Genomic DNA, 17,249 nt, shown 5'->3' with positions numbered 1-17,249 from the left:
AACATGGATTTATGAAAGAGGAGTCCTGTTTAACAAACATTGGAGTTCTTTGAGGGTGTAACTAGTGGAGTGGACAAAGGGGAACCGGTAGATGTGGTGTATTTGGATTTTCCGAAGGCCTTTGATAAGGTCCCACACAAGAAGTTGGTGAACAAAATTAGGGCACATGGAATTAGGGGTAATATACTAGCATGGATTGAGAATTGGTTAACAGGCAGAAAACAAAGAATAGGGATAAACGGATCTTTTTCAGGATGGCAGGCTGTGACTAGTGGGGTACTGCAAGGATCGGTGCTTGGGCCCCAGCTATTCACAATCTATATCAATGATTTGGATGAGGGGACTAAATGTAACATTTCCAAATTTGCTGATGACACAGAGCTAGGTGGCAGTGTCAGTTGCGAAGAGGCTTCAAGGGGATCTCGACAGGCTCAGTGAGTGGGCGAGAACATGGCAGATGGATTATAATGTGGATAAATGTGAAGTTCTCCACTTTGGTAGAAAAAACAGAAAGGCTGAGTATTTCCTAAATGGTGAAAGATTGGGGAATGCAGATGCTCAAAGGGACCTGGCTGTCCTTGTACATGAGTCACTGAAAGTGAATGTGCAGGTGCAGCAAGCCATTAGGAAGGCAAATGGTATGCTGGCCTTTATTACAAGAGGATTTGAGTACAGGAGTAAAGAAGTCTTACTCTAATTATATGATGCCTTGGTGAGACCACACCTGGAGTACTGTGTACAATTTTGGTCTCCTTACCTAAGGAAGGATATACTTGCCATAGAGGGAGTGCAACGAAGGTTCACGAGATTGATTTCTGGGATGGCGGGACTGTCGTATGATTCCTGGGATGGCAGGACTGTCGTATGAGAAGAGATTGAGTAAATTTGGCCTGTATACTCTTGAATTCAGAAGAATGAGAGGGGATCTCATTGAAGCATACAAAATTATTACAGGGCTTGATAGGATGGATGCTGGGAGAATGTTTCCCTTGGCTGGGGAGTCTAGAACCAGGGGCCACAGCCTCAGGATAAAGGGTAGGCCATTCAGGACTGAGATGAGAAGAACATTCTTCACACAGAGGGTGGTGAATCTTTGGAATTCTCTACCCCAGAGGGCTGTGGAGGCTCAGTCATTGGGTATATTCAAAACAGAAGTCGATAGATTTCTGACTAGTAAGGGCATCAAGGGATATGGCGATAGGGCCGGTGAATGGAGTTGAGGCAGAAGATCAGCCATGATCTCACTGAATGGCGGAGCAGGCTCGAAGGGCCGAATGGCTGACTCCTGCTCCTATTTCTTATGTTCCACATGTATGCTGACGACACCCAGCTCTACCTCACCGCCACCTCTCTCGACCCCTCCGCTGTCTCTGGTTTGTCACACTGCTTGTCTGACATCCAGTACTGGATGAGCTGAAATTTCCTCCAACTAAATGTTGGGAAGACCGAAGCCATTGTTTTCGATTCCCTGCCACAAACTCCGTCACCTCGCCGCCGACTCCACCCCTCTCCCTGGCTACTGTCTGAGGCTGAACCAGACTGATCGCCACCTTGGAGTCCTGTTTGACCCCGAGATGAGCTTCAGACCACGCGTATCCGCTCCATCACCAAGACCGCCTAACGCAAGAAAACTACTAGGCACTTGGTCTAAGCGTTAAACAAAGCTTTAATCAACTGTTTTACAACATGGAGGTCTAGTTGTGTCCTTCACTAGTTCCTGTTAAGAATGTCCTGCGCAAGCTGGGCCCGTGCCTGAGTATTTATACTCTCCCTGGACAGCGCCACCCGCAGGCCGCTCAGTATCATTTCGTAAGTCTTTCCTTCATGAATGACTGATTCACGTCACCGCCTACTTCCATCTCCATAAAATCACCCGTCTCGGTCCCTGTCTCAGTTCATCTGCTGCAGAAACCCTCATCCACGCCTTCGTTACCTCGTTAGATTTGACGATTCCAATGTTCTCCTGGTCGGCCTCCCATTCTCCATCAACTTAAGCTCATCCAAAACTCAGCTGCCCCGTGTCCTAACTCGCACCAAGTCCTGTTCACCCATCACCACCCACCCCCCCCCCCCCGTGCTCGCCGGCCTACATTGGCTCCCGGTCCGGCAACGCCTCGATTTTTCTGTAGGTTCCAGGGAGCAGGGAAGACCGAGGGAGGAACGCAGTTTGGAATTCGACACATTTAGAGCTCTTGCAAGAGCAAGCTAGGTTCACAGCAAAGTTTCCTCTAATTTTTTATTCGTGCGTGGTCCCTTTAACTTTGCTGTGCGGTCGCGCACGCGCGTTATCTTTTTCCAGCGGCCTGCACGGGGCCTCCCGATCGATGCGCGGCCTTCGAGGTGAACGTCGGTTAAGAGTCTTTTTCATTGACCGAGAGTCTCTTGTTTTTGCAGGTTACGCCTTCTTGCTGTTTCAGGAGGAGAGTTCGGTTCAGGTTCTGATCGATGCGTGCTTTCAAGACGACGGCAAGCTCTACTTGTGCGTCTCTAGCCGCACAGTCAAGGACAAGCCGGTGAGCACGAGCATCACGAACCGTCGGTAACGTGCCCCTGTGCGTTTAGGTCTCCGAGCTGTGCTCGCTGTTTCAATCACAACACATTTATAGAAAGGAATTTCACCCTCTTCAAAGTGAGCTGCTGCTGCGAATTGGAATAATTTCCATTTCAGGTAGTCCGCGCCAGATTCCAGTTCAAGTACGGCACAGGTTAGATGCAGAGTGAACAGCTTGTGGCCTAATGGGTTGGTAAGTTAGAGAACTGCCCAATGAGGTGCTGAGCCATGAAGACTAGGAAAGGTTGGGTCCCTGGCCACTGCTGAATTTGTGGATCTCCGTTTGGGGGGGTGGGGGAGTAGAATTGGCCTGAGCACCTTGGACTAAGTTGGACAAAAATCAGGTGGAGTTCTCGCGCCTCATCTCTGTCCAGGTATCTCCATAGCAACAGGAGTAGGCCTGTAGCCTACTCCGAAATTCCTTCACTCAGAGGGTGGTGAACCTGTGGAATTCTCCACCACAGAAGGCTGTGGAGGCCAAGTCACTGAATATATTTAAGAAGGAGATAGATAGATTTCTAGATGCAAAAGGCGTCAAGGGGTATGGGGAGAGCGGGAATATGGTATTGAGATAGAGGATCAGCCATGATCATATTGAATGGTGGAGCAGGCTCGATGGGCTGAATGGCCGACGACTCCTATTTTTCTATGTTTCTAGATCATAGCTGATCTGTACCTCAACTTTATTTACCCGCCTTAGCTCTATATCCCTTGATGCCCTTACCCAACAAAACTCTTATCAATTTCCGTCTTGAAAATTTCAATTAATCCACCCAACGTCCATAGACTTTGGGGCAGAATATTCTACACTTTCACTACCCTTTGTGTGGAAAAAGTACTTTTGTGATTTGACTCCTAAGTGACCTAGCTCTAATTTTAAGATAGATTCAGTCGGGTAGATACAGAGCAACTATCAAAGTGAGCTGCTGCTGTTGGGAATTGGAATAATTTCCATTTCAGGTAGTCCACGCCAGATTCCAGTTCAAGTACGGCACAGGTTAGATGCAGAGTGAAGGTCCCTCTACGCTGCCCTATCGGTGTGCCTCAATCGCAGAAGCTGGTTGCTGTCACATCAGTGAGAGATTTTTCCAATTCCCCACGCCAGTCATCCCTTTGAGAGCGTTGAATTAGGAGCATGTTTGTGCCGTGGGCCGACGTCCACTTGGTACTGGATTAAGAACCCAACTCATGCCATGTAGGACCTCACAGGCACTGTTGTCCATTCAGTCTGCACCAGACTCTTGAGCCCAAGGACGGAGTCCGTCTTTTTTTAATTTAGTTTTTTTTAAAGAACCAGTTGTTTTTGAAATGTTGTCCAATTCATCCCATCCCGCTTCCTTTGGCTGCACGTGTGACTTGAAGAGGCTCCTCCTTTCTCGAATTTGACCGAGATCAGCATAGAAAAATAGGAGCAGGAGTAGGTCATTCGGTCCTTTGAGCCTGCTCCGCCATTCAATATGATCATGGCTGCTCCTCTATCTCAATACCATATTCCCGCTCTCTCCCCATACCTCTTGATGCCTTTTGCACCTAGAAATCTATCTATCTCCTTCTTAAACATATTCAGTGACTTGGCCTCCACAGCCTTCTGTGGTAGAGAATTCCACAGGTTCACCACCCTCTGAGTGAAGAAATTTCTCCTCATCTCAGTCCTAAATGTCCTACCCCGTATCCTGAGACTGTGCCCCCTCGTTCTAGACCCCCCCGGCCAGGGGAAACATCCAGTCTGTAGCCCTGTCAGAATTTTATTCCGACCACAACTTGAGGGTTTTTGAAACTAGGTTATCAATCTGGTGGCGATCTTGTAAACAACTTCCCAGGGCCTTTAAAGCTATGTGCGGGGGAACTAAAACTGGACACAATATTTCAGCTGAGGCCCATCAACTTGTACAAGGACAGTATAGTGGGGGGTTTTTTGTACTTGTCTTGGCAATACATCTTTAAACTCTCTCTCTCTGCTTTCGCAATAGCCCTGTGGCAATGGTTGTGAACTTTCAGAGATCCATGTCCGATAATATCCAAGTCTGCCTCCTGCTCTTGACCGTGCAGCTCTGTGGGGCGTACACATGTGTAACGTCGTTGCCCCAGCACCCAAGGGCATCCGGCTATATCTTAACTATTGACGGTCATCTGCCAGACACCGGCCAATTTTCCCACATCACATCTAGATCGGCCTTCAGTCTATTTTTCTCATCTTGCAACATTGCAACAACTTGCATTTACATAGCACCTTTTTAAGGTAGCAAAAGGCTCCTCCTTTCTAGAATTTGACAGTGGCTGCCCTGATTCAAATTTTATTTTAAAAAAGAGAAAGACTTGCATTTCTATAGCGCCTCTCACGAGCACCGGACGTCCCAAAGCGCTTTACAGCCAATGAAGTACTTTTGAAGTGTAGTCACTGTTGTAATGTAGGAAACGCGGCAGCCAATTTGTGCACAGCAAGATCCCACAAACAGCACTGTGATAATGGCCAGATAATCTGTTTTAATGATGTTGGTTGAGGGATAAATACTGGCCCCAGGACACGGGGGGATAACTCCCCCGCATCGTTACCTCTGGTGTCCCCCAAGGATCTATCCTTGGCCCCCTCCTATTTCTCATCTGCGTGTTGCCCCTTGGTGACATCATCCGAGAACACAGCGCCAGTTTCCACATGTACGCTGACGACACCCAGCTCTACCTCACTACCACTTCTCTCGACCCCTCCACGGTGTCTAAATTGTCAGACTGCTTGTCCGACGTACAGTTCTGGATGAGCAGAAATTTTATCCAATTAAATATTGGGAAGACCGAAGCCATTGTTTTCGGTCCCCGCCACAAACTCCGTTCCCGAGCCACTGACTCCATCCCTCTCCCTAACATCTGCCTGAGGCTGAACCACACTGTTCGCAACCTTGGTGTCATATTTGACCCTGAAATGAGCTTCCGACCACATATCCGTGGCATAACTAAGACCACCTACTTCCACCTCGGTAACATCGCCCGTCTCCGCCCCTGCCTCAGCTCATCCGCTGCTGAAACCCTCATCCATGCCTTTGTTACCTCCAGACTGGACTATTCCAACGCACTCCTGGCCGGCCTCCCACGTTCTACTCTACGTAAACTTGAGGTCATCCAAAACTCGGCTGCCCGTGTCCTAACTCGCACCAAGTCCCGTTCGCCCATCACCCCCTGTGCTCGCTGACCTACATTGGCTCCTGGTTAAGCAGCGCCTCGATTTCAAAATTCTCATCCTTGTTTTCAAATCCCTCCACGGCCTCGCCCCTCCCTATCTCTGTAATCTCCTTCAGCCCCACAACCCCCCCAAGATATCTGCGCTCCTCTAATTTTGCCCTCTTGAGCATCCCTGATTATAATCGCTCAACCTTTGGTGGCCGTGCCTTCTGTTGCCTGGGCCCTAAGCTCTGGAATTCCCTCCCTAAACCTCTCCGCCTCTCTACCTCTCTTTCCTCCTTTAAGATGCTCCTTAAAACCTACCTCATTGACCAAGCTCACCTGCCCTAATTTCTCCTTATGTGGCTCAGTGTCAAATTTTGATGTTTAACACTCCTGTGAAGCGCCTTGGGATGTTTTTCTATGTTAAAGGCGCTATATAAATGCAAGTTGTTGTTGTTGCTTTTCTTTAAAATAGTGCCACAGGATCTTTTATGTCCACCTGAGAGAGCAGACGGGGCCTCGGTTTAATGGAGATGCAGCGGCTCCGACAGTGCGGCGCTCCCTCAGTACTGCACTGGAGTGTCAGCCTGGATTTTTGTGCTCAAGTCCCTGGAGTGGGACTTGAACCCACAACCTTCTGACTCGGAGGCGAGAGTGTGCTGCCCACTGAGCCACGGCTGACGCACAAACTTGGTGTTCCCTAATCACCCCTTGCTGATTCAGTTCCTCTGTCACTGTTTTGGTTACATTTCTGTTCTGTGGAGCCTCTGGTCCCTCAGCGATACGCAATCCTTTAGTTACATCGTACCAACCCGCTTAGGAGAAGGAATTGGTTGCGATCCCGTAGAGAGAAGGTGCTTATTAATGGCACTGGGGACTGGTCATGAAGGGTTCCGCAGGGGTTGGTGTTGGGGCGGCTGCTCTTTATCTGCACCAATGATCTGGGTAAAGATGTTGATATGTAGGTTTGAGAATCTTGAGCAGAAATTTCCTCCCAAGTAAATATTGGCAAAGTTGAAGCTAGTGTCTTCAGTCCCCGTCGCGAACCCCATCCTTCTCCGTGGTCACTGTCCGAGGCTGAACCACACCGTTTGCAAACTTGCCGTCACATTTGGCCCCGCGAGGAGCTTCCGGCCACACATCCACTCCATCACCAAGATCGTCTACTTCCACCTCCGTAACACCGACCCGCTTCTGCCCTTGTCTCAGTTCATCCGCTGCTGAAACCCTCATCCACGCCTTTGTTACCTCTGGACTTGACTATTCCAACACACTCTTGGCTGGCCTCCCACATTCTACCCTACGTAAACCTGAGGTCATCCAAAACTTGGCTGCCCGTGTCCTAACCCGCACCAAGTCCCATTCACCCATCTCCCCTGAGCTCACTGACCTACATTGGCTCCCGGTTAAGCAACGCCTCGATTTCAAAATTCTCATTCTTGTTTTTAAATCCCTCCATGGCCTCGCCCCCTCCCTATCTCTGTAATCTCCTCCAGTCCCACAACCCCCCCCGACACGCTCTACCTCCCGACCCCCCCACCATTCTCCTGTATAAACCATCCAAACCCACACTGCCAGTCAACTCAAATACAGCCGTCGGCAAATCCAGGAGAGTTCTCACGTGCCTCGGGGTCATTCGCTGTATTTTAAAAGTGGCCGTCTTTCCTTGTGGGTTCAAGTCCCCACTCCAGAGACTTGAGCACATGAAGCTAGGCTGACCCTCCCAGTGCGGTGCTGAGGGAGTGCCGCACTGTCGGAGGAGCCGTCTTTCAGATGAGACGTTAAACCGAGGCCCCTGTCTGCCCTCTCGGGTGGATGTAAAAGATCCCGTGGCACTATATTTCGAAGAAGAGCAGGGGGAGTTATCCCCAGTGTCCTGCCCAATATTTATCCCTCAACCAACATAACAAAAACAGATGATCTGGTCATTATCACATTGCTGTTTGTGGGAGCTTGCTGTGCGCAAATTGGCTGCCGCGTTTCCCACATTACAACAGTGACTACACTTCAAAAAGTACTTCATTGGCTGTAAAGCGCTTTGGGACGTCCAGTGGTTGTGAAAGGCGCTATAGAAATGCAAGTCTTTCATTTTTTTTCTTTCTTGCAAGACCCTCGTCCAACAAGCTCCATGTGTGTCTGTTAGAACCTTCCATAACACGCAAGGCAATTCCGACTAACGTGAGAGCCAGTTTTCCACAAAATAATATTTTGATGGGAAATGCATAACAGGAAGTGGTGATATGATAATTGGAAATGGCTTAATTGCCGAGTGAACTTCACACCGCTGACCTTCCACTGACTTTAAACTCCCTGATCTATTTTAAAAGATTATTTCCCCTCCTCCCTCCCCTGAAGGTGCTGCCTCTCGCCAGTTCTCCTGTTTACTCCCCAGTACCTCAGCCATTCGTCAGGAAGCAAGTTACTGACGGACACCAGGGTAGGGCAGGGGAATTGGGGACCAGAGGAGATTGTTCTGCTGGAGCGCTGGCACAGGCTTGAGGGGGAAGAATGACCTGCTCCGAACTTTCCACAATTGCGATGTGGGTTGCCGAGACAAGAAATATTGGCACGCCGTCCGACTGTGGATAGTGTGCTAGTTCAAGCCAATCCTGCCTTCACCCATCATGAGAAAAAACTTTTTTACGCAACCGAGTGGTTAGGATTTGGAATGCACTGCCTGATAGGGTTTATTTATTTTTTATTTGATTATGGGATGTAGGCATCGCTGGCAAGGCCAGCATTTACTGCCCATCCCTAGTTGCCCTTGAGAAGGTGGTGGTGAGCCGCCTTCTTGAACCGCTGCAGTCCGTGTGGTGAAGGTGCTCCCACAGTGCTGTTAGGGAGGGAGTTCCAGGATTTTGACCCAGCGACGATGAAGGAACGGCCGATATATTTCCAAGTCAGGATGGTGTGTGACTTGGAGGGGAACTTGGAGGTGGTGATGTTCCCATGCGCCTGCTGCCCTTGTCCTTCTAGGTGGAAGAGGTCGCGGGTTTGGGAGGTGCTGCCGAAGAAGCCTTGGCGAGTTGCTGCAGTGCATCTTGTAGATGGTACACACTGCAGCCACGGTGCGCCGGTGGTGGAGGGAGTGAATGTTTAAGGTGGTGGATGGGGTGCCAATCAAGCGGGCTGCTTTGTCCTGGATGGTGTGGAGCTTCTTGAGTGTTGTTGGAGCTGCACTCATCCAGGCAAGTGGAGAGTATTCCATCACACTCCTTACTTGTGCCTTGTAGATGGTGGAAAGGCTTTGGGGAGTCAGGAGGTGAGACACTCGCTGCAGAATTCCCGGCCTCTGACCTCTTGTTGCCACAGTATTTATGTGGCTGGTCCAGTTAAGTTTCTGGGTGGTGGAAACAGATTCAATAGCAGCCTTCAAAAGGGAATTGGATAAATACTTGAAGGTGAAATAATTGCAGGGACATGGGGAAAGAGCGGGGGAGTGGGACTAACTGGATTGCTCTTCGAAAGAGCCGGCGCAGACTCGATGGGCCGAATGGCCTCCTTCTGTGCTGGACTGTTCTATGAGATATCTGCGCTCCTCCAATTCTGCCCTCTTGAGCATCCCCGATTATAATCACGCAACCATCGGTGGCCGTGCCTTCTGTTGCCTAGGGCCTAAGCTCTGGAATTCCCTCCCTAAACCTCGCCGCCTCTCTTTCCTGCTTTAAGACGCTCCTTAAAACCTACCTCTTTGACCAAGTTTTTGGTCACTTGCCCTAATATCTCCTTATGTGAGTCCATGTAAAATTTTGTTTGATAATCGCTCCTGTGAAGTGCCTTGGGATGTTTTACTACATTAAAGGTGCTGTATAAATACAAGTTGTTGTAAGATGAGAAAAATAGATTGAAGGCCGATCTGGATGTGATGTGGGAAAATGAGCCGGTGTCTGGCAGATGTCCTTCAATAGTTAAGATATAGCCGGACGCCCTTGGGTGCTGGGGCAACAACGTTACACATGTGTACGCCCCACAGAGCTGCACGGTCAAGAGCAGGAGGCAAACTTGGATATTATCAGACATGGATCTCTGAATGTTGACAACCATTGCCACAGGGTTATTGCGAAAGCAGAGAGAGAGAGTTTAAAGATGTATTGCCAGGACAAGTACAAAAAAACTCCCCACTATACTGTCCTTGTACAAGTCGTCAGGCCTCATCTGAAATATTGTGTCCAGTTTTAGTTCCCCCGCACATTGTTTTTAAGGCCCTGGGAAGTTGTCTACAAGATCGCCACCAGATTGATAACCTAGTTTCAAAACTCTCACGTTACCAGGATAGCTTTAGGGAGCTGGGACTTTATTCTCTAGAAAACCACAGACTTTGAGGCGATTTGATTGAGGTCTTTTAAAATAATTAAATCATGGAACAGTACAGCACAGAAGGAGGCCATTCGGCCCATCGAGTCTGGGCCGGCTCTTTCGAAGAGCGATCCCGTTAGTCCCACTCTTCCCACTCTTCTCAGATCCCTGCAATTATTTTCTCCTCCAAGTATTTATCCAATTCCCTTTTGAAGGCTACCATTGAATCTGTATCCACCGCCCTATCAGGCAGCGCATTGCAAATCCTCACCACACGTCGCGTAAAAAAAACAAAGTTTTCCCTCGTGTCGCTCTGTGCAGTGATGATGGGCTGTTTGAGCTGGATAGGCTGAGGAGATGCGGGAACGTGAGTACGGGGAATAAAAGCCGAGATCTAGGTTAGATGTCGGGAGGCGCTTCTTTTCCCAGATTCACTGACCGCTGGATTAAGCTGGCAGCTTGTGCAGTGAGTGCGGATTCGCTGCGCGCCTCCAAAAGGGCGCCAAGCGTGGCCGACATGAACCTCATCTAGAAGGTAGTTCGAGGCAGGAGAAGGGCTTCAGGAACGTTTGATAGCCTTTTGGGGGGTCGGAGAGGAATTTCCCCAGTTCATTCCCCAAGAGTCGCCCCTCTCTTTTCCCCCCCCCCCCCCCCTCCCCTTCTGAAGATGGTGTGGCCGGTTGGTGTTGGGTGAGGAGTGGATGGGGGTGATGATGATGTGTGCAAGTTGAACTATGAGCGTGTGGGACAGGCGCGATGGACCAGCTGGCCTTCCTGTCCATTATCTTCATATGTTCGTGTGAGGCAGCAAGAATTACAGAAGTGATAAGTTTTGGAAGCAAAGATGAGGAGGAGGCGCGTTATCAATTGAAATGGTGCAATTTTAAAGAGAGTGCAGGAATAGAGAGAGACGTGGGGGTTAACCTACACAAACCCTTGAAGGTGGCAGGAGAAGTTGAGAAGGCTGTTAAAGCAGACGGGATCCTGGACTTTATTAACGGAGGCGTAGAGTATTAAAGCAAAGAAGGTATGAAGAGCCGGCACAGGCACGACAGACCGAATGGCCCCCTTCTGCGCTGTATGATTCTACGATTAGAGATCGTGAAGTGTTATTTTTGGAAGTAGTTTCTGCTCTGAACGCCGTCAAATTCCATTTCTTAAATGTGAGCCTCCCTTTCTCAACCTCGACACCCCCCCCCCCCCCAGTATTCAGCTTTTCCATCCTCTCCTGAAACATACCTGGCAACAGCCCCCATTCGCCAGTCCCTCCCCTAAGTGGCTATTCTTTCTACGCACTCCCAATGAGTGTTGAACTTGGCAGGGTAGGCGCCAGGCCCAGGAGGAGGGCATTTACCATCAGCATTGACCGGGTGACCTTGCTGAGTGACGTGCGCTGGGGTCAGTTGCAGCATAGAAACATGGAAACATAGAAGATAGGAGCAGGAGTAGGCCATTCGGCCCCTCGAGCCTACTCCGCCATTCAATGCTGGTCATCCAAATTCAGTACCCTGTCCCTGCTTTCTCCCCATATCCCTTGATCCCATTAGCCTTAAGAAATATATCTAACTCCTTCTTGAATATATTTAATGAATTGGCCTCAACTGCTTTCTGTGGTAGAGAATTCCACAGGTTCACCACTCTCTGGGTGAAGAAATTCCTCCTCATTTCTTTCCTAAATGGCTTACCCCTTATCCTTAGACTGTGACCCCTGGTTCTGGACTCCCCGGCCATCGGGAACATCCTTCCTGCATCTAGTCTGTCCAGTCCTGTCAAAATTTTATAAGTTTCAATGAGATCCCCTCTCATTCTTCTAAACCCCAGCCCAATCGACCCAATCTCTCCTCATACGTCATTCCTGCCATCCCAGGTATCAGCCTGGTGAATCTTCGCTGAACTCCTTCCATGACAAGAACATCCTTCCCGTGCCCCCCTGCCCGAGCAGGGATTAGATTAATTACTCCCAGCTAAAGGGGAGGGCTCGACACCGCCGGGCCGAACGGCGTTCTGTAGACGTCTTGTGATTGGACGGAGAGCAGCGCAGAGTAGGAACAGGGCCTGGAATCTTCCCAGTCTGTTCGTCTCTGCTCCACAGCACTGAATTTACCACAGTTGGACCTTTTAGTTTATCGGTCTTTGCTTCCCTTTCCGGCTTTAGGTGCAGATCAGGCCCTGGAGTCTGAGCGATAGCGACTTTGTACTGGACGGATCGCAACCTCTGGATCCCAGGAAGACCGTCTTCGTGGGAGGTGTCCCGAGACCGCTGAAAGCAAGTAGGTTATTGGACGCTTAGTTTATTAAGGGGGCTCCTCGCAAAACTACGTCCAATCGCAGTTCGCCGAGAAGGAAAAGCCCCTTCCCCCTTGGCTTCTGCTGAGAACCCAGACCTTCCGACCCAAGGAACAGGAGGCGGTCAGGACTCTGCTAAGGGCCGGGCCAAATGGATTCAGGGTTTGGTGGTGGAAGTGTATTTGAATCTGACACCAAATACAGTTTGCAACTGAAACCATCTATTATGCTTGACCAAGTCTTTGACGCGCTCAGTGTCTCTAACCAGGAGTCATTCAGGGAAAAACACGCAATTACCCTGTTTCTCCTCTGGGAGAGATGTAACCATCATCGGACCATTCGTTCTTGTCTCCCTCTACAAATTGTGACGGGATGCTCAAGATCTTTATAGGCCTCTAGTCACGCACACTGTCCTAGATCATTCATTATGGCATGATGAGTGTTAATGTGAGCAAGACCCCCCTCAGAAAACACCAGATGCTATCTTATTTACCATTATTAATCATGTAACTATAATCGCCTTGAGACCATTGTCCCACTTCCTATCTCCAGACTATCTTGGCTATGTCATTTCACAATGTCAACAGGCCCGTAGCAGCACGTCCTGGAACTCCAGCAGGAAATAAACAGCCCGGTTAATTGTGAACCGATACACCGAGGTTCATTTCTAGAGAGAGAGAATTGAAAAGCAGAGAAGTTGTGTTAAACTTGTATCGAACCTCGGTTAGACCTCACTTGGAGTACAGTGAACAGTTCTGGTCTCCATATTATAAAAAGAATATCGAGGCACTGGAGAAGGTACAAAAAAAAAAGATTTACTAGAATGATACTAGAACTGAGAGGTTATAACTATCAGGAAAGAGTTTCCACACCAGGAAAGATTGAACAGACTGGGAGTCTTTTCTCTAGAAAAGAGAAGACTGAGGGGTGACCTGATAGAGGTCTTGAAGATTACGAAAGGGTTCGTTAGGGTAGACGTAGCGAAGATGTTTCCACTTGCGGGAGAGACCAAAACTCGGGGCCATCAATATAAGAAAGTCAGTAATAAACCCAACAGGGAATTCAGGAGAAACTACTTTACCCAGAGAATGTGGAACTCGCTGCCACAGGGAGTGGTTGAGGTGAATAGCACAGACACATTAAGGGGAAGCTGGATAAACACATGAGGGAGAAAGGAATAGAAGGAGATGCTGATGGGGTGAGATGAGGAGGGGTGGGAGGAGGCTCGTGTGGAGCATCAACACCGGCACGGACCAGTTGGGCCGAATGGCCTGTTTCTGTGCTGTACATTTTATGTAATAAAACCGTGAAACATCCTGAGAATGAACAGCTTTAGCCATTTCACTATTTCTAGCCACGATACAAGTCAATGGAAAGCAAAAATTCGTAAATCATACGGGATTAAACCAAATCCTAATCCTACGTATATATCTGTACATGAATAGTCTCTTACAGTAGCTGACTTAACCAAAGCTTCTCGAGGCCTCTTTGTAAAGTCTGAGGCACATCGGGGACTCGCCATCTGTTACCCTCTTGACCTTTGTTCCTGCGACCTCTGAACTGGAAGCTAACAGTCATTGGCCAACATCGTCCCGTCCCGCGCAGCAACGTTCCTGTTAAGCTGCACGGCCGCCCAGCTCTCGGGACCTCCCGCGCAGCCGACTCGCCGGCTCTCCGATGCGCAAAACCGCCCTTAAAGGGGCTGCGCACCCAAAAAAAACAATTAAGAGGGAGCATCGCCGCTCGGCCTCTCTCGAGCGATGGGCTCCCGCAAATGGTGCGGGGGAGGGGAATGCTGCCCCAGCGATGGATGAAAGAACGGCGGAGCACGCCCGAGTCAGGAGGTTGTGTGACTTGGAGGCGATGGTGTTCCTATGACCTTGCTGCCAGCCCTCATCGGCGGTAGAGGTCACGGGGTGGGGGGGAGGGTTAAGAGCGGTGCTGCGACGGCAAGCTTGGCGACTTGCTGCCATTCGTGCTGCAGTGGGTTTAAAAAAGTCTCCACCGCAACCATCCACACCCCCCCCCCCCCCCGACGCTGGTCAGAGGGAGGCGGCCTACTGTATGGTTAACTGGGTCTGCTGATCCCTTTTCGTTGAGGTCACTTTGAAGACTGATGCGCGAAGCCAGCGCGCGGTGTGTTTCTCGGTCTGCACCCCCGCAAGGAATGGGTCGTTGTTTGGGAGGGTGGGGATGTTTATATAGAAACATAGAAGATAGGAGCAGGAGTAGGCCATTCGGCCCCTCGAGCCTGTTCCGCCATTTAATGAGATCATGGCTGATCATCCAAATTCAGTACCCTGTCCCTGCCTTCTCCCCATATCCCTTGATCCCTTTAGCCTTAAGAAATATATCCAACTCCTTCTTGAATATATTTAATGAATTGGCCTCAACTGCCTTCTGTGGTAGAGAATTCCACAGGTTCACCACTCTCTGGGTGAAGAAATTCCTCCTCATCTCAGTCCTAAATGGCTTACCCCTTATCCTTAGACTGTGACCCCTGGTTCTGGACTCCCCCGCCATTGGGAACATCCTTCCTGCATCTAGTCTGTCTAGTCCTGTTAGAATTTTATAAGTTTCAATGAGATCCCCTCTCATTCTTCTAAACTCTAGCGAGTATAAGCCCAATCGACCCAATCTCTCCTCATATGTCATTCCTGCCATCCCAGGTATCAGTCTGGTGAATCTTCGCTGCACTCCCTCCATGGCAAGAACATTCTTCCTCGGATAAGGCGACCAAAACTGCACACAATACTCAAGTGTGGTCTCACCAAGGCCCTGTACAACTGCAGCAAGACATCCTTGCTCCTGTACTCGAATCCTCTCGCTATGAAGGCCAACATACCATTTGCCTTCTTAACCGCCTACTGCACCTGCATGCTTACCTTCAGCGACTGGTGCACAAGGACGCCCAGGTCTCGTTGCACTTCCCCTTCTCCCAATCTATTGCCGTTCAGATAATAATCTGCCTTCCTGTTTTTGCCACCAAAGTGGATAACCTCGCATTTATCCACATTATACTGCAGCTGCCCAATCACCCAACCTGTCCAAATCATACTGGAGTTTCTCAGCATCCTCCTCACAGCACACACGCCCACCCAGCTTTGGAATGGGACGTTGTTTGGGAGGGTGGGGATGTTTGGGAGGTTGCTTCCCCCTGGTAACGCTGTGCACTTCCCGTTGCAGTGGAGCTGGCGATGATCATGGACCAGCTGTACGGAGGCGTTTGCTACGCTGGCATCGACACCGACCCGGAGCTGAAGTACCCCAAAGGAGCGGGACGGGTGGCGTTCGCCAACCAGCAGAGCTACATCGCGGCCATCAGTGCCCGCTTCATTCAGCTGCAGCACCGGGACATCGACAAACGGGTAAGGGACCCCTCCTTCAGTGAGCTCGGGGTGGCTCTCCTTTAGAGCAGGGAAGGTTAAGGGAAGTGACTTAAGAAAACTACGAGGCACTTGGTCTAAGCGTTAAACAAAGCTTTAATCAACTGTTTTACAACATGGGGGTCTAGTTGTGTCCTTCACTAGTTCCTGTTAAGAATGTCCTGCGCAAACTGGGCCCGTGCCTGAGTATTTATACTCTCCCTGGACGGCGCCACCCGCAGGCCACTCAGTATTATTTCATAAGTCTTTCTTTCATGATTGACTGAATCAATGTCGGGGACATTGAATGGAGGCGTTCAAATTGATGAAAGAACTTGCATATTTCTATAAGCACCTTTTCAGGGCCGTCCCAATTCGCTTTCCAGCCAATGGAGCGCTTTTATTCCAAGTGGAGTCGCTGTTGTAACGTCGGAAACGCAGCAGCCAGCCTGCGCACAGCAAGATCCCACAAACAGCGATGTGATAAATGACCGGATAATCTGTTTTAGTGATGGTGGCTGAGGGTTAAATGTTGGCCCCAGGACACCGGAGGGGGGGAGGGGGGTGGAGAGAACTCACCCCCGGCTTTCTTCAGATAGCGCTATTGGATCTTGTACCTCCGCCTGGGAGAGCAGACGGGGCCTCGGTTTAACGCTTCATGTTTTAAGAGAGAAAATAGAGAGAAACTGTTTCCACTGGCAGAAGTGTCGGTTAGCAGAGGACACAGATTAAATATCATTGACTAAAGAACCAGAGGGGCAATGAGAAGAATTTTTTTTTTTACGCTGCGCGTTGTTGTGATCTGGAACGCGCTGCCTGAAAGGTCGGGGGAAGCGGATTCAACAGTAACTTTCAAAAGGGAATTGGATAAATACTTGAAAAGGAAAAATTTGCAGGGGAAAGGGTGGGGGGGTGGTGGAGTGGGACTAATTGGATAACGCTACCAAAGAACCCGCACAGGCACGATGGGCCGAATGGGCTCCTTCTGTGCTGTACGATTCTAGGTCAGGGGTCACGTTGAACCACAAACCATCGATTTCTCGAGGAAAATGGAAAAATATCATCAAAAAATTGCCAATGTTGTCCATTCTCCTAAATCGCGCCACCGCGCGACATGGAACCTCACAGTTTACGCCCATTACATAAAAACATAGAAGATAGGAGCAGGAGTAGGCCATTCAGCCCCTCGAGCCTGCTCCGCCGTTCAATGAGATCATGGCTGATCATCCAAACTCAGTACCCTGTCCCTGCTTTCTCCCCATATCCCTTGATCCCCTTTAGCCTTCAGAAATATATCTAACTCCTTCTTGAATATATTTAATGAATTGGCCTCGACTGCCTTCTGTGGTAGAGAATTCCACAGGTTCACCACTCTCTGGGTGAAGAAATTCCTCCTCATCTCAGTCCTAAATGGCTTACCCCTTATCCTTAGACTGTGACCCCTGGTTCTGGACTCCCCCCACCATCGGGAACACCCTTCCTGCATCTAGTCTGTCTAGTCCTGTCAGAATTTTATAAGTTTCAATGAGATCCCCTCTCATTCTTCTAAACTCCAGCGAATATAAGCCTAATCGACCCAATCTCTCCTCATACGT

At 49.5% G+C, this 17,249-nt stretch overlaps 1 protein-coding gene across 4 annotated transcripts in view; it reads left to right on the top strand.

The window, feature by feature from the left end:
- The window catches only part of LOC147097916 (cytoplasmic polyadenylation element-binding protein 3-like), a 66,980-nt gene that overhangs the window by 40,297 nt on the left and 9,434 nt on the right, over window positions 1-17,249 (top strand). For all 4 annotated transcript variants that reach the window (XM_085970985.1, XM_085970984.1, XM_085970986.1 and 1 more), the window contains 3 exons: window positions 2,395-2,513; window positions 12,159-12,273; window positions 15,476-15,657. In XM_085970985.1, the coding sequence (XP_085827111.1) occupies window positions 2,395-2,513; window positions 12,159-12,273; window positions 15,476-15,657 (416 nt within the window). The remainder of the gene's footprint in view (window positions 1-2,394; window positions 2,514-12,158; window positions 12,274-15,475; window positions 15,658-17,249) is intronic.

This window comes from Somniosus microcephalus, chromosome 30, assembly GCF_052327205.1.
Source record: "Somniosus microcephalus isolate GS21.2 chromosome 30, FLI_Smic_1.0, whole genome shotgun sequence".
NCBI lineage: Eukaryota > Metazoa > Chordata > Chondrichthyes > Squaliformes > Somniosidae > Somniosus > Somniosus microcephalus.
The sequence above is the reverse complement of the archived record's forward strand: the minus strand, read 5'-3'. Positions and strand labels throughout refer to the sequence as shown.